The 25094-nt window shown below is 36.1% G+C and overlaps 1 protein-coding gene across 1 annotated transcript; it reads left to right on the forward strand.

The window, feature by feature from the left end:
* Positions 1-4553: 4553 nt before the first annotated feature.
* LOC145784005 (uncharacterized) lies at positions 4554-24905 on the forward strand. The gene is made up of 12 exons (XM_082595762.1): positions 4554-4649; positions 5519-5713; positions 12162-12248; positions 12399-12554; positions 12981-13112; positions 13724-14822; positions 15911-16032; positions 17981-18195; positions 18911-19063; positions 20574-20712; positions 21218-21379; positions 22933-24905. The coding sequence occupies exons 1-12, from the start codon at positions 4554-4556 to the stop codon at positions 23074-23076; spliced, it is 2700 nt and encodes an 899-aa protein (XP_082451888.1). The 3' UTR covers positions 23077-24905.
* The last annotated feature ends 189 nt before the right edge of the window (positions 24906-25094 follow it).

A 25094-nucleotide genomic window follows, 5' to 3' on the forward strand; every position in this document is an offset into this window, starting at 1 on the left:
TCGGCTCTAGTGCAGGTAGATCTGAGATCGGTTTCAGACACTCCACATCGGGTCAAACCGAAGACTTTAAAAGCGGTACTGATTATTTCTTTCTTGTATAACGCAGTGAGAATAAGTCGGGTAATAATGTGGTGACATCTTAAAACCTGATATCAAATTAAAATTGAGCCTGTCGCTGAAAGACTTTACCATTTGTAGAGCGACAATAAATAAAACCATAACATTATTATTATCTCAGAACCAAGACGGCCTAAGTCTACTTTTGATTTTCCTGATCTAGTGCCTTTGAAGAAATAGCGCTTACACCAAGATCAATAAAATTGCTCATTTGACTATTTTGGTGTCTCTCCAATCTTCATGCTTTTTGCTGGATGCGAAGCCTTAAAGAATTGTAACATAATCATTTTGCACGACGAACTCGATCATAACGTGCGCTTTATAATCAGAAATTAGGTTGAACAACACAGTGAGCAAAGGTTTCGTTTAAAAGAAACCTTAGTGAACTAATTGTGCAAGGTCTCATAACCTGGATTCGAAATTTCAAATTGTTTGCAGGTGGAGCGTGCATTCAGTTGCAGTTAAAATGTGATTATGATCAAACTCAAATTTTGATCCAATACCGCATTTTAGTCGAAAGGGATATCTTCTCTGCTTAAGGAGTTAATCAAGGCAGCAAAACGGTCGCTTTTTTACATAAATTCAACATTTGCAGACGTTGTGTTAATGTAAGTAAAAGTGATTTTGTTAGCTTAAAAAGAAGCAGTCCTCGCTTGCAGCTTCAAGGCCTATGCAAATCAAGGCGGTCCAACTTGGGTTTTAAATTTGTCCTCAAACGTTGAAGTGGTAGGGGTGTGTGTAAATCTAAGCTTGTTCTTTGAAGTTTGCCGTACATCTTTGTTTGCGGTTTAAACTCTGATTTACAAAAATCGGTCACAAAAAAAGACGTGAAAAAAAAAGAGAAGTCAAGTTTTTCGTCATTTCAATGTTTGAAAATGTCCAATTATAGTGCAAAAGTGGAAAAAAATCCTAAGTGCGTTTAGTGAAAAGTTTTTTGTTTGCACAAGACATCAACAGAAAATCAATAACACTTCACAAGGTTAACTCAAACCGAAATCTTTTGTACTTTTTTTTTGGAAAGCTTTGAGTACACGCACCAGTCATGGCCGAGAATAGTTAAGAAGTTAAATCTAGTTTGGTCATCAAGTGAAAGTCAATTGGCAAATTGATTGGAAGAAGACCATTCAATCACCATATGTTTCCTCCATTAGGAAGTTAGAAACTGCGGGCAGAATTTGATTACTTGTTTTTAGGAACATCCCAGAAACTAGATGTTTGTGTATTGAGTGTTTTTATTTCGCAAGTTGTTTAAAGTTTTAGAAGATTTTGAAAGCAAAAGATAGGCTACACAAGAAAGACTATTAGGAAGTTAATTTTAAAGCGAGGTTTGCAATTTTGAAAACAAGTTATGCCTGTTATACAATACAACAGCCTGCAATTTAGTATGTAAAGATAAAACTATTTCCTTTGAAACATACACTATTGTTTCACATTGTCTTCTACTACCTAAACCGGAAATCATAGTGGCGCGCATTGTAAAAGAACAGATAAATAGGCCTAATAGGGTGATCACTCAACATTGCATTAAATGCATGTTAGGATTATAATGAGAGCAGATGGTTGCAGACATTTACTACAACACATTGCAATTATTCGCTCAACGTTCAATTGAATGAGGTTTATTTGTGAATCAAAAAGCATTTGATCTTGTTTTGTACATTTGATAATAAACGATTTTTTTCAACGACTTCTTTTGGTCGAAACGAAATTTGTCATGACGAAATTTAAGTCGAAACAAGTTGAAATCACAAAAAAGAACCTAAACAATAAATTCTAGGTCCAACGTACACAAAATATTTTGAAAATTTTTCGTGTAGAATACTCGTAAGACTGAGCCTATTCTAATGATAGGAAAATCTTTAATGTGCATTTCGGTTTAGTCTCAAGATAACAACAAAACAAGATTGCGCCTTTGTCCAAACAATATTCAGAAGTTATTTAAACTTAATGACATGCTAAAGAGCAGGCGTAAATATTATATCTTTCTCGTAATCCCCCTTTGGTTACTCAAATCTCCATCTGTACCACACTAAATTCAATATAGGGATCGGAGTTTATTGGGCTACGTTATGTGTGAAATGACGTGTAGGTGCTTTGGTGTTATTTGATAGAAGTTGTCATATTTGTAGCTTATTAAAAGCAAGCTAATGAACAACAATACCAACTTCGTCGTACATTTAGGCCTATTGTGTTTGCATTTTTTGCATCCCAATTTGTGTCCAAGTGAGGTCATCGCTTTTGTCAGATCAATATTGAAAAACACGTCTTTTGAAACGCATCGCAGACATAGTCAGCTAACCAGCGTACTTTTCACTTCAACATCAAACGTTGAATATTTTTGGGGAAGTTCTTTGTGACTTAACATTTTTTACACGATACTCAGTAAACTAATGGTTGAGCTTGCGCAGCAGGTTCTCTGTTTAAAATCTATTTTTAGGCCCACAAACGTGGCGTAACCTATGGATTTTAAGTGTCTCTAGTAACTTATTTCTGGAATTTTATTTTCCTTTATAAGATCTTTTTATTTTTCTGCATGTTTTTTTACCTCAATGTTATTAAAGGTTGGCTAAACGTCGGTAATTTGTACATAATTTACAAAAAAAACTTGTAGGCTCCATTTCAGTTCTATTTTTGGGTGTTGCACAGGCTCTTATACGTGTTTTAAAGGTTTTTTAAGTATTGTAACCCTGATTTGAAGATAAAAAAATACTTTTTTATTGTAAGGTCTTGGTTATCCTTTTGACTTCAGAAAGTAGCCTAAGTGTAGCTTTATAAAATTTGTCTGTGGTAGGCTACAATTAGCAAAGCAAAGCAAATGCTTGCTGTGCAAATTACATTCAGGCATATGTGTATGTTCGTTAAAGGTTTAGATTAATGGAGTGAGAAAGCAGGCGTGAAGATCTTACGAATCATACCCACTTTCAAATGACATTAATGCAATTATGCAAGCTACCTTGTCAATACGAGCACTCAATAAGCGCTGTTGGACGAAACGCTTACCTCCGAAATAAAAAAGGTTGTTGAATTGTCGAAAGATGTTATAGTTAACAAACAATCTTCTGCGCTGATTCAAAATATTTATACATCTTTACTATGGACTACCAAATTGCTCGTATTACGACAGCTTCAATGTCTGAAGAGTTTTCCAACTTGTCATTTTTGTTTTTGAATGTATTTCTAATCTTTCTTTTGTTTAATTGGTAAACTTACAGCGTTTATCACTACGCAAGCCTAGTATAACCACAAAAGTACCAACCGCACGGGTTATCAACTGTTAACTAGTATATGATCTCTCATTTGGTGACTACAAAGTTTAATTGGAGAGAGTATTGCAAGTAGCACTTTGTTGTGCTGAAGAAAAGGTGGTCGGTAAGTTTCAAGAAGTGGTCTAGCGGGCTTACTAGTCGGAGACCGAGAGGCATTGGTTAATGGTAGGCCCACGCAGAGAAAAAATGAATTGCATCTATGTATAAGTAGATTGCGTATATATATGTGGCGTTTTGACTGTAGCTTACAATATGAGTTGTAAGTAGAGCTGTGTAAGTTGGGGCAAATAAACAAACCCATGGTTTTCATTTCTTGCATTAAATCCAAATGCAATTGATATTTGCTTTTTTTCACTTATCTACCACACTTTGCTGTCCGGTCCATGAAAATAATGTCCTTCTTGAGCCAGTCCGTAACGCAAAAAAGCTGTCAACCCCTGTGCTAAACAACTTGTTACGTTTAATGACGTTTTGCAGGTCATTTTTAGTTGATATGTGAAACACGTTTTAACATCGTGTCTACCTTGTATGTCAGTACTGTTTGCCTTGTGTTGCCACAACACCGCTGCCTTATCTGATACTGGAGCCAATTAGCCACTTTCATAAATTCCTGCGGTAATGTTCCGTCTCGGATAAAACATCTGTGATTGAATAATCCACTTGTCATCGCCGGCTGGGAATATCTACCATGGTTGCATCAGCACGGTACCGCAAAGCAGGCGTAAGTATATTGTAATCTTGTAATTCTGAAATGTTTCACTTTGATACTCATAGTCAAAACTGATGTGCAAACAGAAATATTTTAAGTTTGTTCTGAGGGGGCGATCGTAATCCAGGGGGAGGCGATTGGAGCAGTGGCCCCTCCTAAAACACAAAAAATAACTTTAGTAACGGTGTCGTGTATTTGAAAGGTCGGAATAATGTAGACCTTCACATCATTACGTTTTGTTAAAATCGCTCTCTTCCCCCATAAGGCTACTCGGTGGATCCGCCCCTGTTCCATACGTTGCATTTCCTTGGTCTGAGCCCTCGATCCTTATCGTGGCGAAGAAAAGATTGAAAAAAAAACACTTTTTCAAATACTTTAATGGTGCTACAAAATCTTCACATTTTCAACTTTGGTGGCTGGGTCTGCTTCAATAGTTCTAGCTATTCTAAAGCCATCGCATAATGGTATTAAACTTCAGAAATGGTTTTCAAACACGGAAATCCAATATTGCTTCAATCAAACCAATACAAATATACATCACTAAAATCGTTCTCATCGTAAGTAGGCTACTGGGTTTGCAATTCATAATATAGGATCGAAACTATGTAGTGTATCAGTTGAGAATTCCAAACATCATTTCGTATTTGCATTGGAATACATATAAGCGATTTGCGTAGCGTCTTTATATTATTTTCTGGGTAGGTGTATACAGGCTAGTACTTTTTTTAAAGATTTTATTGATCTTTGAAATGACATGATCTTTAACAATTTTGTGCAACTAAAATAAATATGCCTTCGATAATAAAATCTTGTAAAACACAAATTTATATGTTTCGTGAAGTTTTTATCTTTTACAAAAATCCTAAAAAATCAGCTTATAATAAAAAAAATTAAATGGTTTGGACTTTGGAGTACATTACAGTTATTCAATTTCAATTTATTTTTCTCTGTTTAAACGTAAATCAAACTAATACAGCAACAAAAGGAAAAGGTGGCAATACCGTAATGGTTTAAGATGTGCATGTACAAGATCTTTCATGCAAATTATTATTCGTAGCTTATTGATGAGGCCAAAGTTTCAAAGCTCTTAATTTTTGGTTGGGTAATATTTTCACGAAAAAAAAATATTAAAAATTCAAGATTTCAAAAACAAAATAATCTGGCGCTCAAAGCGAAGATTTAAAATACACGGTCGGTATGCAATTAATACGATTTCCGTCTTGTTTTTGTTAATAATAACCTCTGCTTTTCGCCATTCAAGCTTAACAATCCGTGAAAACAACACCAGCTCAACCAATCACTTGATCACTTGTGCTTGAGTTGGTTTGGTTAGCAGCGTCAGGCCAGCAAGAGCAAGTATTTAGATGATATCACCAAAATGCCAAATTTTAGCAACAGAATATTAAGACTGTTGACACATTGCCAGGGTCCTGCCACCACAAACACTGAAAGAAAAGCTTACAATCAACCCAGCGCTGATGGCAGAAGGCAGTTGCTTGGTCTCAGTCAAGCGATACGACAGAAAGCTGTTCAGTCCACGTCACCAAGCTCGGAAGTGAAACATCAACGTGGCGGCAATTGGCAAAAGTCAAGCCCGAAGCAAGCTGGTTTTGCAGCCGAGGTAAGTGAACAGATGTGCAATTATGTGACCATCTGACTTCAACAGGATTTTGATTTAAAAGAGCAACATGACTGATTTCTTCAATCTCATTGAAAATTCCTTTATTTTTTCTGCTAATAATGTTTTTTGTTCTTTTGTGATGACAACATAAAGCAATAGACCTACACTTTTGGCGAGAAGTTGCATTGTTACTGGTTTTTGTTGTTGGGTTTTGTCTGCGTACGAAGATGAAAAATTGCCTTTTAAAATTAATTTGATTAATGTCGTTTGGTGAATCTCATGCTAAAACTATGCGATAATATGTTACGGCATTACAATTAATAAGGCTGTGAAAAGCTTGCCAAATGCTAGCTTTATCTTGTAAGCCGAAATATCTCTTTACCCAAAGTCAGTTTGGTTATCACTTTTGTAATTTTCCTCACACATTGACAACTGCTGATTTGCTATAAGACCCCTTCACTTGATAACACATTCTGTTTAGAAAATGTCCATGTTTTCACGAAAACGTCTGACAAAGTAGGCCTAATTGTTTTTATTTTACAAATTGTTGAAGAATATTTACGTTCAAAATACCGCTCAGAAAAAGGGATAGGTTTGCAAGGGAAGTTCAAACGTAAGACTTAAACGCAAGTAGGCTACAAACTTACATTGAAAAAACGTGTCGGTTTTTTATTGTTTTTTTGTTACAAAACGTTTTGGCTTAAAATATTTGCGACATTTTAATTAGCAGAGATGTATAAACACAAAACTGACGAATAATTTAAACATCAGAGTGTATAAAAGTTAATACCCTGCAATGTTGTATTCGTTAGCGGATTGTCAAGCCGGTTTAGAAAGGAAAAAGAGCTTTTGCAGCAAAAGTAGGCTATAACGCCTTGCCGGTTGAAGTTCTGGCCATTTCTACCAAATGGAGCTTATGCAATAATAAAATCGCTTTTTATCTACTTTGTTAGTCACAAAGCATTCCACCTTTCGCAGGGTATCGACTACTGTTTGTTTCTGTTTGATGGATCTCCACTCTATCATGTGTTACCAAAAGCTCTTGAGAAAGGGTTCAAAGTTACGTGTAGTTTATTTGTATCAAAATAAATTCTTTTATCTCAGAGTTTAAATGCCGATCGCCTTTATTCGGCTCTGGGAACTCGACGACCGTTTGCGGTTGACAAAAGTGAACAATGCCGATTAACAATGGTTTATGGTCTTGCCGAGCAAAAGACAATGGTAATTATTACTTCGGACGCGTCCCTTAATCACAAAAGCTCAGTTTGGACCAGAGGAAGTTTTCTAAATGCCGTGGCCAACAAAAGAAACAAGAATACAGATAGAACACGCATTCTTTAGGTTTCTAAAATACTTTTATTATAAACAAGACAAGCCAAGCATTCATCTGGCTTTAATTGATGTTTTTGTTTTAATTATAACTTTCAGAATCTTCTATCAAAGTAATTAAGAATGTGTATTGGTGGAAATGTGGAGTTTTATGAATACATGTACATTGTATGTGTTGATTCTTGATTTATATATACTCTTTTCCAGCGGTGATATGTCAAATTTTTGTCTGTTAGAGAAAGTTGTCGTGTACGGTTTGAAGCGCTTCGTCAATAATATTTAGGCAACACTGCAAGATAGTAATTATATATGTGATGGCTGTAGGGTGTTTGCACAAAACATTTCCAGTAGACATTCATGTCATGTAGGCTAAGCCAGCGATATTTCAGTCAGATTATTTGTTAAATATGTCGTTCTTCAAATAAACTTTGGAAAGCAGTAATGTTTAATATGAAATAATCTATTTAAAAGCTTGAGATTGAGATTTGTTTTGTAGTTTCTTAGTACCGTTTCTTAGCCGAACTTATTTTTTCGTGTTTGATTAGATTCCAAATTGTGTGAGCAGAACAAAAAGTTTTAGTTTAACGAACTTTTGTCTTATCTTTGTGGCAAAATATATTAAGGACGTTTATGTGTTTACCTTCAAATATTTCTGAAACATTTAAAAGAAAAATCTTACAGAAGATGATCAACATTCTTTCTGGTAAAGATAGTGGAATACTTGTCCAACAAGCTACTCCGCTGAACTTATTAGTTTTTTATCACTAAACATTTTCCAAAAACTTTTGCCATTAGCAACAAGGCCAGTGCAGCCACGGGTGTAACAGAAATATCATTTAACGGTAGAAATGCATTGATTGTGTTGCGTGGCTAATTTGTTGTGAGTCTTGTTTTGAGTTAAAGGTAAAACATGTACTTTTCCCCAGTAAAACTAGGACGATAACACTTTTGTTTGTGTGGTTTATTTTTGGCTGATTATGACTTGGTATCTTAGTTATCGATACGTTGCACTACTAGAAGCAGTAAATATTATGATTTGACTTGTTAAGCGTTTTCAAGTTAACCTATTTCTAAAATATTCACTAAGCTCATTTTCTCCTGATCTTGTTGTGTATTGAGATAACATGACGCAGGTTTGGTGTTTACAGACGCATTATTAACGTAAAAGTATCAATATTTGAATGGGCTAAGCAGGGGACAGCACAGAGAGTTGTCTGAAAATGGTTTCAGAATGAAATTTGAGTTTTCTCAATTTTTGTTTTGCTTGTAATAAAAGCAATGCAAGCAGGTGTGGAGATAAATAACCCTTGCCTTAAAATGTAGATAGCCTACAATTAACTACTTAGTAAAGTATTGAAAAATAAAAGTCTTCGCTTTAGATCCCAAAGGCTTGCATAGCCTACTAATAGGGGCAGGTTTTTGCCAGATGTAGTTGAATTACAAGACGTTGGAGCTTCTTTGTTTATTCCGAGCTGGAAAATGAAAAAAAAATACGTCTATTGTGATAGTAAAGTTTGCTATGCTAATGTGTTCCACTTTTCTCTCGTGATTTACGCTTGCGCAAAAGCGACAGACTGAAGGAGTAAACTTCAAAACTAGCTTTTCAGTTTTCGAAAAAAATATTTTGTTTACTTTACATTCAAAGGACACATTATCATTTTACGTACTGACAAAGCGTCTTTGAAGATATTTTAACAATCTGATAAACAACACCTCTCTTAGAATTGGCTTAAAGTAAGTGCGGCAATTTTTTTTTTGGAAAGTTGCCTATTACTGAAAACACATAAGTTGAGTGTTAGCAGGTGTTGTAAAACGTGAAAAAGTAACGCCTTAGATGAGTCACACTATTTTGCCAACGCCTCAAGTCGGTAACAGTGAGTTAATCACTTCTCTGGTAGCTTTATTTAGCTGTATAGTCCTATGCTGCACGCTGGTTGACAAAACGAAATCGAAAATTTGTAAACGAGGCTATTTTCAATGTGCTTGTAATAATAAACAACTGGGACACTTTGGAAAGGTTAGAAATCCATCAGTTATAATTGTCTTTGATCTATTTTCTTTGATAGAAATAATTTACATTCTCTGCACCGTAGTTTGTTATAATCATGTCTTTAATTGTTTCAAGTTTTCTTGTCTGCAATTGCAACTACAGGCAAAAATGTATTTGCCTTCGGCCCTCCATTAAGCTAAACCTGAAAATTGTCCGTCTTTAAGCTCTATGTTATGTTAAAAATAAATAATGGGTCTCTACGTACAATGATTTCCACCTGGCATTTCCCTTCATGTATAAATTATAAAACAAATTTAAAATTTTGTTTTTATCCTCTTTTATTCGAAGGACTTTTACTGGGCCTAAGCGCTAAACGCAAAACATAATGTGTCCGAAATCTTCCCTTGTGCAAACCTAGACAAACTTTTCTTGAAATTAAGACAAGTGGATCTTCAAAGAAGAACCTACCGTACTGAAATATTTCAGTAGTCATGAAAATGGTTTTAAGCCTAATTTCAACTTAAAGCCAAACCTTTTTAATCCAACTTCGAAAGTTTAACTTTATCTCAAGACCGACCCTAAAATACAAAGCATGCATTTCAAATGGGAAGTATCAATGTAGTAAACAAAGTGCACAAAAAGCTACCAAAGCGAAACCAAGCCCCCTCTCTTTGAGGTTACGTAGAACACCCTTGCTTGAATCTTTGTTTTTGTGAAGGTACATTTTTATATTGTCTAATTTCTTAAAGCTCTTTCTGGATGCGCTGTTTAACGATTGATTAACAAATACATTGATGCAAAATTGTACAAGTCTTTGTAATGTTTTCACACTGCACGTTTGCCTCTTTGCCACATTTAATAGCAACTGCAACATTATTTAAGTCTCTTAAACACAGACTTGTCAAAGTTGTACATTTAATCTTGTGTAGCCCACACCTTCTTAAAGTATTTTTTTCACTAACTACAGAAAACGTGTTTTGCTTTTGAACAAGCTGGTGTTTCAATCTACACAAATACTGCACCGCAAAATCGCATTGATTAGCCACACTTTTGCTATTATGAAAACGCTTCGTTTAAACATGCAACGCCAGTTATAGTTCCTTAATCATATTTTATCGTGGACCTACACGCTCTCCAATCACATATTAATGAGAGGTCAAAAAGGTCTTGTTTACATTTCAAAACTTGTAGGTCGGATTTTCCGTTTACGGTTATTTATTGCCCGACAAACTGCTTTTTGCGACTCCTAATTAAGTTTTTATACTGTCGTGACGACTAGAGCGATGTTGTTAGGTGAATTTTAATCGATTCTCCTCTTTTTGGAAAATATGCTTTAAAGTTTAAAGCATTGCTGTCTGAAGAGAGATATGGCGTTTGTTGCAACATATTGCAGATTTTTGCAGATTTTGCCGATTATATATTGCCAACAAGTTTATTAAAGTGCCCCTGACAGGTTGGATCCAAGTATAGTAACTTTTTAAAGCATTTTCTAGCGCAGAATTACACTTAGCGAACTTTTTAATCTTAACCTTGTAGCTCGACTAGTTAGGGCGTAATTTAATCAAACGACTGCTCCGCAGCGCCACCACAGGCGAAACTCCATATTTCACTGCTCTGGGACGACTTTGGTGGTATTACGTCATCCTAAGTGGACGTCGTTAGCAACGGATGAAACAAACGCTTCCTAGATGTAATTGGTGGATCACAGTTTGGTCGGAGTTGGTACAAGAGGTTGCTTTTTTCGAAGATTTATTGTTTTTTGCAGTTTAATAAAACTGTACTGGATACGTTCCTACAAAACCTAAAATATACTTGAAGTGAAAAATGAACAAATCGTACGAATCATCATTCATATTTAATTCATCATCACTATTCAAAAATAAATAAAAGTTCTCTCTCTCTCTCGTAATGTGCCTTCAGATGGCCATTGAAATCCTGTGTAACTGCCATCTGGATCTGGAAAATTGTTTCGGATTCGCCAAACAATGCATGACGGCATCACAATCCGATTGTTGCTTCCGAGAGCACCACCTTGTAGTATACACTCCAACACATGCCTGTAGGCATTTTTACTTGAGTGGTATTAACAAAATCATCTTCAGTGAAGTGAACATATACGACTAGTTTTGTATGGCCCATCCCACTTTCGAACACTTGAAGAAAACTTTGACCATTTTCTTCTCAGTACCTCGTTTTGTGGGAAAGTGGGAAAAGAAAGCACACGGTCTTTGTCACTGACAATGTCACATAAACAGCAATTTGTAGGCATTGCCTCAACCATAAATTAAAGGTACTGTTTGTGAAATACTGTTGTTACACTGCAAATGGCTATAGCCAGATTAGGACAAATAAAAAAGTATGAAAATTGTAGCCCTATGAAACTGCAATTTCAATTGAATTGAGATGCTGTTTGATAAAAGTAAACTCAACCTATTTGATTGAAACCTGATAGTAATAATAAGTTCACTTTTTCATTTCGATAATTCTTAATTTGCACATGCTTTAGACCAACAAAGCCCCACACATTCACGTTTTGCAATAGCCGTACCATACTTTACCAAGTCATCACAGAGAAAGAATGTATCCTTCCCGCTCACTGTGACGTCACAGCGGTGTTGCCGTTTTTATTTTCGCAATTAAATGAGTGCCAGATTCGCCGATGTCAACGAAAGTTTGCAAGCGTGTAACTTAGTAGCCTGTTGATATTTTTTACGATTTGCTGGTCAGGGAAGTTTGTTAGTGTCATCTTTTTGGTATTTTAGGTAAATTTCGCGAATTTATTTACCTGTCAGAGGCACTTTAAAGCTTTTAAAGAAATCTTCTTACATATCCTTACAAAATTTAGGAACAATTGCTTTATTTTTTTTTTTATAAAATCCGGAATTCAAGCTTTAATTCCGGTCTCAAAACAAGAATTTCCGGAATAAGAAGAAATTTATAGAAGGGGAAACATTTTTATCACTAACGAGGTTTCAATACCAGTATGTTTTATCATTGATTCAACGTAGGCTATGCAGACTTTGGACTGATTTTCATAAAAGGACTCATTTCCTGGCTGGGATGTTTTGTGTGTGACATCTACTGTGATGGTCGAACACACGATATGAAATGTGCTTTTTGTTTCAATAGAAATCGAACTCCCCGCCAACAATAGAAGAAAGATTGCGAAGTCTGCTCAATAGCGACACCGAGGAAAAGAAAGAAATGAAAGCGTTGGTAAGTCTTTCCTTCATAATCAAATAAAAGCTGTTGTTCTATGCTTATAGTAGCCTATATTAGAAAATGTAAGTTATTTGATTTGTAGCTTGTTTGTTTACACTTTGCAATGTGATTGTTGTTTTATACAAAATGTGTTTTTTTATTCAGAAAAAAGCAACATCCATGATGTCACAAAATAACCGCTGCAAAACGCCAGCTCCTAATCTACCCGAGAAGCTGAACAAGAATAAATTACCCGCTGAAGCTCAGCAAAAAACTGCATTCAACAATTCTGAAGCTGTTTATGTTTCTCGGGCCCAAAGAGTAAGTTGCTGCTGGAAGGGAAGTTCGATTTAGAATGAGTCGTGAAAAAGAATTTCATCGCAAGATAACAGTAATCGTAAATTTTCAGCACTGACACCAACACCAAATTGCATTAAGTCTTTCATTTTTAGCTAACATTTTTTGCTTTTGTTTCTAATAAAACTACACTCAAGCATATTGGGACTTCAAAAACGTGCTTCATGTTAATTTTTGCCAACGAGCAAAAACGATAAACTACGAAGTATTGTTGCTGTTGTTATAGTAGGCCAAAGTTAATTTTTACCACTGCAGCTGAGTTTAACGTTAAATTATTGCTTGATCGAATAATTGTGTAATTTAAGGGTAATGGGTACATTAAAGACAACTTATGGAAACAGTTGTGTTAAGTTCGTGTTTAAGTGGATGTTTGTTATTATTACTCTTTAGACGTCACCAAAATTGAGAGTCAAGTCTCAAAAGTCAAGTTACTCTCCCCCTCCACGACCCCAAAGCGCTATACCACCATCTTTTCACGAAGTAGATTCTAACAAACTGGCCGCTGGTGCACATCATCAAATGGTAACGTCTAATTGCTTTAGTGTTCGATTTCAAGTTAGATAGTGTTTTTGATTTAGCCTAGCTATAATGATTAGTAGCTCATTTTTAAAATATCTCATAAAATGCATCTGAACTGCCGTTGCGCAATGCAGGCTGCATATATGTATGGAGTATAGATGCGTATCAGTTGTACGGTTGACAAACACTTGGCCCTCTCAGACAAGAATTAATAACAAACAAGATGATTTTGGGTAATAGACTTAAAAAACTACTCTCAATTCAGTGCCATCTAATAATGGAATCATGTAGGCTACTTGCACGAAATTTCAATAATAAGGCTTAAAACTTTGAGCTTGGTAAGCACTTTTGGTTTGAAACTTCAAGAAGTGTACAAATCGTCGATTAAGGTTTTTAAAAGGCTTCCTTATTCTATGAGATTGCCATCGTTCTTTGAGCCTCGATCTGGGGCAGAGTCTTTTCTTTTACCACCATTACCATACATACGTTACAATTGATAATCATTAATGAACCAACAACACCGAGGCTATGTTATATACGATTTCATACAAGAAACAGTTCCTTTGGTTGTAGGCTATGGTTTTATTTTTATATTTGTTTGTTTTCAATTTTAGGAAGACAACCGAACCAGAATGAACAGAACACCTGTACCAAACCAAGCATGGGGAGATGTAAGAAAAACTCCAACCACAGGATTTTCCTCTTCAGAGCACATGCTGAGACCAAACAGCACAGGACCTTGCTTTCATCGAAGACCAATGTCGGAGTATGGAAAAAGTGGACCTGCAGTTAGAAGATCAATGAATTTTGAAACAGAAAAGGGACAACCGAGTAACAGGCTAGTCACGGAGTTTAACCCTAACTTGAACCCTTCCATGCGCTATGGGCCACCTTCAACTCAACCACATGTAAATTCTCATATTCAAAACAGTTCATTCTATCATTCCACTCCAGTGGTGAACATGAATAGCTCTCAACAGTTTGTCAACGGTGGACCTCCTCCGCAGCATTTTTCAGATCAAAGGCTGGTTTACACTACCCACAATTCAGCATCACCAAGTCATATGGACCCACGAATGGGCAAAACTCCATCCCCATCCACTACCAAAATAAACTCCTTTGAAGCTTCGTATAAGGAAATGAAAAACAAAACTACTCATGACAACAACAAGCAATTGATGCTCTCCTCCCCTGTACCACATATGTTGCACCCTAACGGTAATAACGATTATTATCCGCAGCAGAACTTTAGTTTTCGAAGGGCTGTGCACCGTTCTGTAAGTAGCGAATCGGAACGGCATAAAGTGAGTGACCCCAAGTGTAGGCTTATGAACAACTCAACCTCACCACTAAGTGGGGATAAAAGCTCGCGAAAAAGCGATGATAGAGACAGTGGGACTGTAGTTGAGCCTGAAGCGTCTGTTTTTGACTTTGATTCTTCTGTACTCACTGATGAAGATAGGGATACGGAGTGCGTAAAATCCGGAAAAAAATCTTTTTCTCCGCATCACTCGCAAGAGAAAGAAACCAGTTGGTCAAGGTCGAGCACTCCCATTCTTCCGCCTTTGTCTTTCGAAGAGAATCGTCAAAATCTAGAAATGGGTGTCAGAAAAGTACCAAAAGAAATCGGAAATGAAGTAATATACAACTCATCCTTCACACAAAAGCAAAATAGAACTGTTGCTTTAAAAAGCGCACATCCTGAAAACAGAAGTAAGTAGCCTACGTTTTCTGTAAGTTGAATTTACGTTCTATTCAGTTGCTTTAAAGCGCGTTTTGAGCACTTCGACATTTGCATAAAGCTGTAATACTACAATTCTAAGGTTTGCGCTGCTTCACTCATTGTGTAACACAGGCTCATCGTGATCATTGTCTGCGAAAGTAGTCTATGCAACGCTAAAACTAGGTTGTAGTAGTAGTACAATGGATATACTTTCAAAAACATACAAATTAATTAAACTTTTTTTGCCGAAAAGAAAGCTGAACTAATAGTGATTTAGATAATATGAAACCAAGGAACTTTATAATTGATTAAACTACCATTCAACGTTTTATATGCAGAAAAAACTTTTTCTCGAACCGTAGAAAATTTCATGATCAGATCACCGCTTCAATGCGTGATGGAAATCTACAGATAAATCTGCATCAGGCATTGCAGAGTGAAAAAAACAGTGTTGCAGAACGCGTTTTCGAATATTAAATTCTCATCAGTGCAACTACGTTCATAAACGCAATAACAACGGATACGCTACTGTATTACATTGTATTATAATCACTGAAATCATATTGAATTGATATTAATAACAATACCGTCTATTAATTTTCATTGCTTATCTAAGTACTGTAAATTAGTATACTTCGGTAGATGTTCATTGTGATGGCTTTTTTGCTTTGAACATTAAGTTTGTTTTAACAAAAAAAAAAACCTTAAGCGAGTAATGTCGGTCTGGAATTGCATGCGGGAAGTAATTTTCTGATGTCTCTGGATTTATTAATATTCAATTGAACACTGAGAATATGTCCTTATAATGTTTGTAATGTATTGTATTGAGTTTAAATTTAACCGTTGTTATTGCGTTCATAAACGTAGTTGCACTGATGAGAATTTAATATTCGAAAACGCGTTCTGCAACACTGTTTTTTTCACTCTGCAATGCCTGATGCAGATTTATCTGTAGATTTCCATCACGCATTGAAGCGGTGATCTGATCATGAAATTTTCTACGGTTCGAGAAAAAGTTTTCTCTGCATATAAAACGTTGAATGGTAGTTTAATCAATTAATAGTGATTTACAATACAGCAAAGCCCCTCCAACGCTCTGTGGAAGAATTGAGAGTAACCGCTAGCGGCACTGCTGAGCTGTCTCCGACCGAGAGCGCTCTGAGTGAAATGCAGGCGAAAAAGCACGATCAAAGAGCTAAGGTAAAACATAAACTGAATGTTTAGATTTGTTGTTAATATTTATATTTCCTAAATTCAAGTTTATTTAAGTCAAAATAAAATAAACAAATCCGTGTAAACCCACAACATCTATCCCTCCTTGTTTAAAGTAGGCTATTGCGTTGCTGCAGGAAAGCAACGTTTGAAATTAAAATTGCAAACAGATTTTAAATATAAATACAACCCAAATCACAAGCTTTGCCCTATCCGAGAAATAGAAATATAACACACGCATGTCGAGCTCGTTTTCTACTCATATAATTCTCCATCGCGTCATAGCCAGGTTACGGTGCTGCCAAACATATCTATCTAAACATAACATATTTGCAATAGGATCAATCTTTTATCTACAATATTGATTCTTTTGTGGTAAAATAGCGATAATAATTTATAGCCTAGAACTAAAACTTAACTTTGTTTAATCAATTATATTCTTTTCTAAAATAAGTTTTGAGAAACTTTGTGACATTTGCAGCACTGCTTAGTGATCTCTAACGTTAAAAGATCACATTAGAAAATTAGTGACGTCAGGTTTTACAGCATCTTGTGATATTGTATCTTTGTATACACACAGTGCAACAACATGTAATGATAGTATCTGAGCTATCTTCGCTCTAAACACATCGGCCCCAAAGTGATTAGTTTGAAAGTAATAAAACTGCTTATTGGCAGCAAGATCAGCAATGAAATTGCTTATGATATTTGCAATAAAAATTACTTGATATATATTTGAGCCATGTCTGATATTTAAGCTGTTTTATTTTTGAGATAATTATCTTTTGAAGTTGCCTGTTTATAGAAATAATGTCTGTTCAAACGTCGATGTGTCCAAATTGATGGCTGCTCGAGGTTTGTATACACATTATTACACAATCTCATCATGAAATATTTATCCATTCACATTAAACAAACAAGTTCAACCAATCCATAAATTTTTAAAATTGTGATGCTAAACAGCTTGGTAGTCATCTTGCAAAACAGCTTCTTAAGAAACTCCATATATTTGAGTTGTAGGATAAGTCTACAACTTCGTTGGGTTCCTACTGTTTTTATTCGCTTGAGACGCAAAAAGTAAAAGATTGTGCTGCGATCTATCGCGTTTTTGTCGAAATAAAAAGTGATTTTTTTAAATGCTTGGAAAACCATGCCTGGTCGGTAGCCCCGGAGGCCAATTAGCACAATATTCGTTTGCGATAGTTTGTTCGATAAAAGCGTTGAAGCATAATAATTCTGATGCAAAGATACAGTAAAAAATACTACATTTTTTAACCAAAGAGTTTCACAAAATTTTTGTGCATTGTGATAAATGCAAAGTAATTATGGCTCTTTCACAATGAGATTTCCAGTTGAACACAAAGTTCAACACAATAAGGAGCTACGACAAAAATTAAATTTTATTTGGTTTCTTTTGTTTAATCACAATTGCATTAACAACATTCACAATTCGGCAGAAATATGACAGCGAATTGTAATTTTTAATAACAATAATCTATTTTTAAAAAGCGTTGTATGCTTAATGCTTATCACATACGTTGCTCTCAGCGCTTCACAAAATAGACAGTATCAGGCATCAGCGCAGCCAAGTAATAATAAGGCAAAATTTAAGGAAATATTACCAGACATTCCAGTTAACAAATGGTCTTTTTTAGATCGGCTTTTATCTTTTTGTTTTGTTTTTGCAGATACTTATTTAAAATGAAAGCTGTGATACCTCAAAATGTATTGTGTACAGGACTCTTTACTACATGTGCAGCAGTTCTCAGTGCTTGAGGTCTACCATACAAAGGGCTGTACAACAATCGTGCTTTCTGCTGGTAGAAAAGTTCCACTTAAAAACTGTAAAGAAAGAAAACTACTTTTACAAAGTATCCAATAAACATGAAAGTACGAAAACTAAAAGATTTACCAGAGAATTTGCTTTTTTTTCAAGGTTGTCTCCAGCAAGTTGCAACGTGGTCCGTCGGGAAACAGGAGAAGTTTTCGTCGCAGAAACTCTTCTGGTGACGAAAGAAAGCAACGAACACGTCACAGACGAGTGTATGACGACAGTGACATCACAGATTGTTCAATGCAGCGGGCAACTTATAAGCTTCCGAGCAACAGAAAGAAATCTGCGGACCCTTCTTATAGGGCTTCATATTACAGGTAAATCATTAATTTAAAGCCAAGTTTTTGTCACTCATGATAGCCTTGTGCTGAAGATGCGTAATTTCTCAAGAATTCGAACAGTTGTCGATCTGGCCCATTTCGTTGAAACTTCAACTATCAGATGACAATTACTCTCCTGCCTTACATGACGTTAAATAGTCATCGTTTGCTTAAAACAATTGCCATGTTCATGATACTTGCCGTATTTGCAACTGCAACTGCAATTCTGAATTCGAAACTGAACTCTCCAGATTCGAAACCAAAAATTAGGCGTTGTATCGTAATCGTAGATAGCCTATAGCAGCAGCATGCTTTAAACACATTTAAAGCATATTTTGTAGGTCTCATCGCTTTGTTAGTTTATGGTAAGAACGTGTATAGTCTTACTTTGATTTCCATGTTTACATTTCAGTATAACGAAAACTACTCTTTAACTTAACAAGCCTTTTCTTAACTAGCCCTTAGAAAACTAGTCCTTTAACTTTCTAATAGTGATAAACATAGTTCGGGGCAAGACAAGCTCATAGAAAACAACGATTATTGAAACAGAAAGACTTGTAAAGTTGGTTGAAGATTATAATTTTGCTTTCTAATTATGCTATTACAGTCTTTAAAACAAAGAAATTGCTTGAAAAACTTTCATAAAAAAAGATTCAATGATCAATTAATTCCATTTAAATAACTTTGTTTCATTTTACAAAACCTCTTTCAGTGTTACAAACGATCGTTCCGAGTTTGGGGAAACCTCAAGCGTTCGCTCCATCACCACAACCAGCGTGTGCAGTAGCGTTCTGCGCAAAACCGGAAGTAGACGACATTATCGAAAGAACCAACTGAGTGGAGAAAAATACTCGCGAGAATTGAGGTAAGTTTTCCGAAACCTTTTGAAAGTTGAAAAAATACGTTTTGTAAGAAAGAGTACCAGGTCTGAAATTGCAATTGGCCACATGTCCAGTAAACTTTCCCCCAAGCTTTCATCAGGGATAATGCATTAGCTTAGTTTGTATATTTGTGTTAGGGGTCTCTCCTTATAGTACTAAGCCTAAATTATTTTCTCAACGGCCCTGTGAAAGTAAGGTACATGTAGCAGTGACTGGTAGTCGTGTCTTTCTCAGTGTGTTTTATGGTTTTATAAAGTTTGTATAAACTTTTTTTTTTATTAAAAAGTAGGCCTGTACCTCCAGATTTTAACTTAATGTGCTTAATAGTCTTTGCCTTATAATTAAATGTGCATGCTTGTGTATATTGTAGCCTACCTGTACTGCCAAGTTGATGCACCCAGGATTAACAATAAACTTGACTCGAAACCTTTTTATGGCAGTCATTAGTAGACTTACATTTATATTGAATTAAATCAAATTAATTTAATCTAAATAATTTCATAATTGTTTTGCTTCACCACCTTAATGGGGTTTTGGCAGGAATTAAAAAAGAATAAAGGCTAAAGCAATCAATACACTGACGCAATACCTTTTTAAAAGCTTTTCGTTTCTTTTAAACAAATGGGATTTCAAACAAACTGATTTATCTAAGATGCAAACTAGCAAGGGTTATTCATATTTCTTTAATTTGGAAAAGCATACAATTTCGTCCATACAATTTTGCCCACATGAACGCTGCATTTGCGTGATATTTTGCATTCGCGAAGCTGTAGTTTATTTCGTGTACCTTTTTGCATATCTTTTTATGATAAATCCCCTATTAGTTTTACAAAATCGAACTTATATTAAAGAAAAATATAAAATAACTGTTTTGTCAAAAGTGTTTAAAGCCGGGACATAGTAAAGTTGCTATTGATGACATCCTCTGTAGGCTATACCTTGCACTTCCTTGCTGAAAGGGGAAAGTCGCAGATGAAGTGGGTAGCCATTAAATACTTTTGTAACATACGCTACAAAAAAAATATTTTTCTGCTGCTTCTGCTGACGAAGTTAAACCAAAAAAAATTGCGATTTATTAGAATGATTTTTTTCACAACCGCAAGGTATGCTCCTTGTCAGCTGCGTAGCCGAGTGGTGAGAACGTCTGCGCGACCTTCGAAGGGACGTGGGTTCGACACCGCTTCAGGGCACGCGGCTGTGTCTCGGCAAAGACACTTAATGGCAAGCCAAAATAAGGGGAGCAGCTGACTCGAAGATTATATGTCACTTCGGTGCTTCCTGTCGTCTGTTGTATCGCTTGTGTGATCGCAGTGTACTGTATGTTATCGCAATGGCCGAAAATAAAAACACGATTAGTATTACTTTATTATTATCCCGTTATATATATCCAAAACGTTAATTTTCTGGGTTGTTACTTCGTTAGCAACCAAGTCGACAAAGTTTTGCAGTCCACTTTAAAAACGACGCTTTAATTTTATGTCTTTTTTGCTTCAGGTCCGTGTCCAAAAGATTCACAAGGCTCGAATCTCATGTCGTCACCCTTGCTCGAAGCCTTGCGCAACTATCGTCAGAGTTACGTCAGCAAAACGTCACGTCAAGAGAGATTGAACAGTTGCGTCATGAAATGCAAGAAGTATGTCGCTAAATCCCAGACAACAAATCAACCGTTTTTTACATTGTTCTGCGTCGTCGTTACAACGTCTGCAGACGAGCTGTCTAAGATAGAATGTAGCAGGACACGGAAGAACATTTTTTTGAACCTGTATCACATTTTGCTGCATTAAAACGTTTTAACTTTTTTAATATATTTAGCGCTTCACGATTATGCAAAGGTTATTCTACTCGAAAAACAGTTAAATGTATTGAAATTCTACAATATTTTAGAAACAAACAACTGTAAAAGAGGAAAATTTTTGTCTTGACTGTTGTGTCATAGTAGCCATTCGGATTTTAAATCTACCGATTTAAAACCGTTTCGATATTCAAAGAACACATACATTGTCATACACATACTTTACATCTGAAGATCATTTTTCAACAAAACTGGCATTGCAAGAAATTCTTTTCATAGTCTATCAGAAGAAAACTATTGCCAAGTTAGTAATAGCCATTACAAAGCTCATGCATATTTGTTTCAGTTGAAAGCTCGTCAAATACTTTCGGTGGAACCGAAGACTCGAAAAAGTCTGACGTCATCATCGACGAAGAGCGGAAGTCAACCGAAAGTAAAGAAACTCGTTAAGTTTTTCGGGGAGCAGCCGCCATTGCTTACCTTGTTTTTAAAACAACTTGGCTATGAGGTGAGGTTTTAATGTTGCCAATTAGTCAAACTGTAACTTACAAAGCTTAACTGCATATCGGTAATCATAACAAACTTTAATTTGGTTTCTTAGATACATTGCTTGCTTTTCTTACGTTTCTTACTTTTTTAGACGTTTCACTGTTTTTTGTCTTTTTTTATCCGGTTGTTTTATCTATTTTTTTTGTAACAACAGGTTAGAAAGTGTAGTTCTATGGTGATATAGCAAAGCATCATGTGATGCAACAGAATAGAACATGAAACTAGGCCACACGCAGTTTCTTGCAATATGCTTTGATCATTCAGCCGCTTTAGCGATTTGATCATGGTTAAGCAGCAATGCTAAAGCGAATACATTTTTTTTTAAGAAAAAGTTATGTAATTGTAGAGCAATGAAATCAAATTTGTTTTGCCACAAATATTCAAAACGTCAGTTCAATTACGAGCCTATGACACTTTTTATTCTAATTAGTTATGCCAACGAAATTCTATTTCAAGCAGACGTTAATTATACACAGCAGCTGTAAACAGAAAAGGTGTCATTGCCATATGCCAGTGGCGTAGCTAGGGAATGTGCCGCCCGGGGCGAATTCAGATTTTGCTGCCTCTTCAAGAAACAGCATGTGAAAATGAAATTTTGTTAATTGACTTAAAATGGAATTATTGTATGTTTTGAACCAGTAGCGTAGCTAGTAATTTTGAAATGGGGGGTTTTAAGGGCCGGCGGGCGAAGCCCGACGGCGTCCTCGCCAAAGACGACACCCAGCGGCCGGGAGTCTGGGGGGCTTCCCCCCCCAGCAAATTTTGAAAAATTACTTTGGATTTGGTGCATTCTGAGAGCATTTTCAACAAAAATGTGGGTATAAATCCCCTAGTATAAATATTTCTGTAAAATGGTGCTGTCCGGTGGCATACCAAAAGGATAAGATCATGTTTTCTTGGGAATTTTTCGGTAACTTAATAAAGCTAAGTCTCTATGTTTTCTTGTTGCTAATTCCTGGCTGAGATATTTGAATGTTTGGTATTGGCAAAACTCGCTCTTTTAATGGAGTTTCGTTTAAAATTAGGCAAACTTTGTTTTAGAGACATAGAGACTGAAAGCATCATTCTCAATATCGTGACGTCACATGCGTGCCAAAGGGGAGGTTGTAACCCCCAAACCCCTCCTCCCCCTTGGCTACGCCACTGTTTTGAACGTTGCCATTCTGTTTGCTTTTATTTTCCGTGTACTTTTGCATTATCAAAAAAAAAAAGTCCTGTCTGAAAGTGCCGCCCCACCCCCCCTAGCTACGCCACTGCCATATGCTAATAGCTGGCACTTTGGTGATTTGTTAAATTGACAGAAACCAATTTTGTAATGCTTGCTATGCGCAAGGCGAGGTCACCCGGCTGTCATCGTTAACATCAAAGGAGGCCAGCTCTTTAAGATACAGTTCGCGTTTAACGTGGTCCTGCTGCAAGATTATTCCAATATTTATTGAATAAATATGAATAGATGTTCTACATTCGTTATCCAATAGTTATAATCAATAATCATTTTATCTCTGTATTCAGAAATATATGAAGAATTTCGAAAGCGAGAGCATTGGGATGATGGAACTTCCATACATGGATGAAAAACGTCTCCAAGACATAGGGATACCTCTTGGACCCCGCTTAAGAATTATGAAGGAGGCTCAGAAATCTTCTTACGTATGACAGTTTCATCAGCGGTTGAAAATCTTAAGGTTCACCAGTTGACTGAAAGATCAGTGCACACCATGACTTAATACTTTAAAGGAAAAGAGTATAGGGTTGTGTCGCCACCAGTTTGTGGTAATGACGTACGATACGTTAGTCGCCATATGAGCAGGTGTTTCCAGACTCAGGAAGTCACATGACGTACATTGTACTCTTGTAATAAACAATGCATGAAAAACCAGTTCATTACCAATTGCATTTTAATGTATTAAAAATCAGTGCATTTCAGTAAGATCCCAAACCTGAAAGTGTTTACTTTTGAGGTTTTAAAGACAAAGTCCCTTCAAACTTTAAAATCGTGACCACAGAATACATAATGCTTCCAAAATTGCATTGATCCCTTTGAGTGTAAATGTGCAATTGCTAATTATGTAACAACTGAAAATGCAGCGTTTTGTTTTCTTGTAAACTTCTGTCAATGGTAATGGATTCGCTTATGCAATATGCATAGGCTGTTGCACAAATGTAGTGACATTAACTTGGTTTTATTTCCGATTTTAGGTTGATGAATTTTAAAACAACTGAAAGTAAAAATCCGGTTATAACAGAAAATCAAGATGGTCTTTTCAACAAAAATTGACCGAAACTTGAATTATTGATCGAAGTTTTAAATATGAATTACAAAATGTTCTTCGCCCAGTAGTGACATTGGTCTTCACAATCTCTCCGCTGTTAGCAAAATAACTTTTTATTCCCCGATATACCAACACCTTGCTGCAAAGGGCAGATCTTTTGCTGCAAAACTGGTCTAGTTTCTTTGCATTCTATCAATATGCTGTAATTGTTTCATGCTTCATCAAATCTCCCAGAGTCAATCCAAATCAAACGTCACTCGGTAAATTGGGTAATTAGTAATTGTCTTCTATGGTCTAGCAGTCTATTTGATTGTTTGGGAGCTAATTCTTTTATGAAATCATTCACATGACAAACTGACATAAAAAAATATATATTTTGTCATGGACGTTTTCAGCTTCATTCGCGACAACAATGAAAAAAAGCAGTGACAACATTTTAGCTGAAACCACTTTCATCTTCAAAATAAAAAAAAATTAAAAGGTTTTTTTCAATCGATACCGTCATGAATGGAAATCTAATGGAAACCACTTTTTCCCCACAAAATTAAAAAAAAATTGTATAAGTTTCTCTATTGAATTGCTAGATGTATACAGGCCCGGATTTAGAGGGGGCAGAGGATGCAGGTGCCCCGGCCCCCCCCGAGTTTTGAAGGGCCTCCCTACGTGGAAAAAATGTGTTTCTGTGTTATTTTTTTTTTCTTTCAGTCTTTAAAGTTTCTGCAAAATGCTGTGCAGTGCTGGACTAATGCTACTGTAGACGTAGAGGCGGTTTTTCGCGCCGTAGGTGCGAAAAATTCTTTTGCACAGGGGCCTCCCGATCTAAAAGTGCCCCGGGCCCCCAATCAGCTAAATCCGGCCCTGGATGTATAACTGTATTCTGATGTCATGCCTCACTGTGTTGTAGCAATAACGTACTACATATGTGCTTTCACCCAATCAACATCGGATCAGAACGTACTCGTATCTTATCTCGCTTTTTCTTTTTTATACTGATGTGGCGAGTTGTGACATGACAGTGTAGTTCCCAGACAGCAAATCAACCGTTTTTAACATTGATTCAACGTCTGCAGACGTTAAATCAATGTGAAAAACGATTGATTTGCTGTCTGGGAAGAGGCAGCTGGGGTGTTACTTTCACAACAAAGAAAATGTCTGACCCCATATATGTTGTTACCATTTCTTGCTTCTTTTTGTGAAATAAATCGTTATAAAGTCATCAAAACGACATTATTTGCGATCCTACCTCGTTTGGCCTGCAGCCTACAACGGACGATGGGAAAATGTGTGCCAATAATTTTACCACCAGACCAGACAATTAAAATGCTTAAAATTTGAAGACAACAAAAGGAAGTTGAAGCATTGTAAACACTCACCCCTCTTTTGTATCTGTCATTTTAAAAA

Source organism: Aplidium turbinatum, chromosome 15 (genome assembly GCF_918807975.1).
Source record: "Aplidium turbinatum chromosome 15, kaAplTurb1.1, whole genome shotgun sequence".
Taxonomy (NCBI): Eukaryota; Metazoa; Chordata; class Ascidiacea; order Aplousobranchia; family Polyclinidae; genus Aplidium; species Aplidium turbinatum.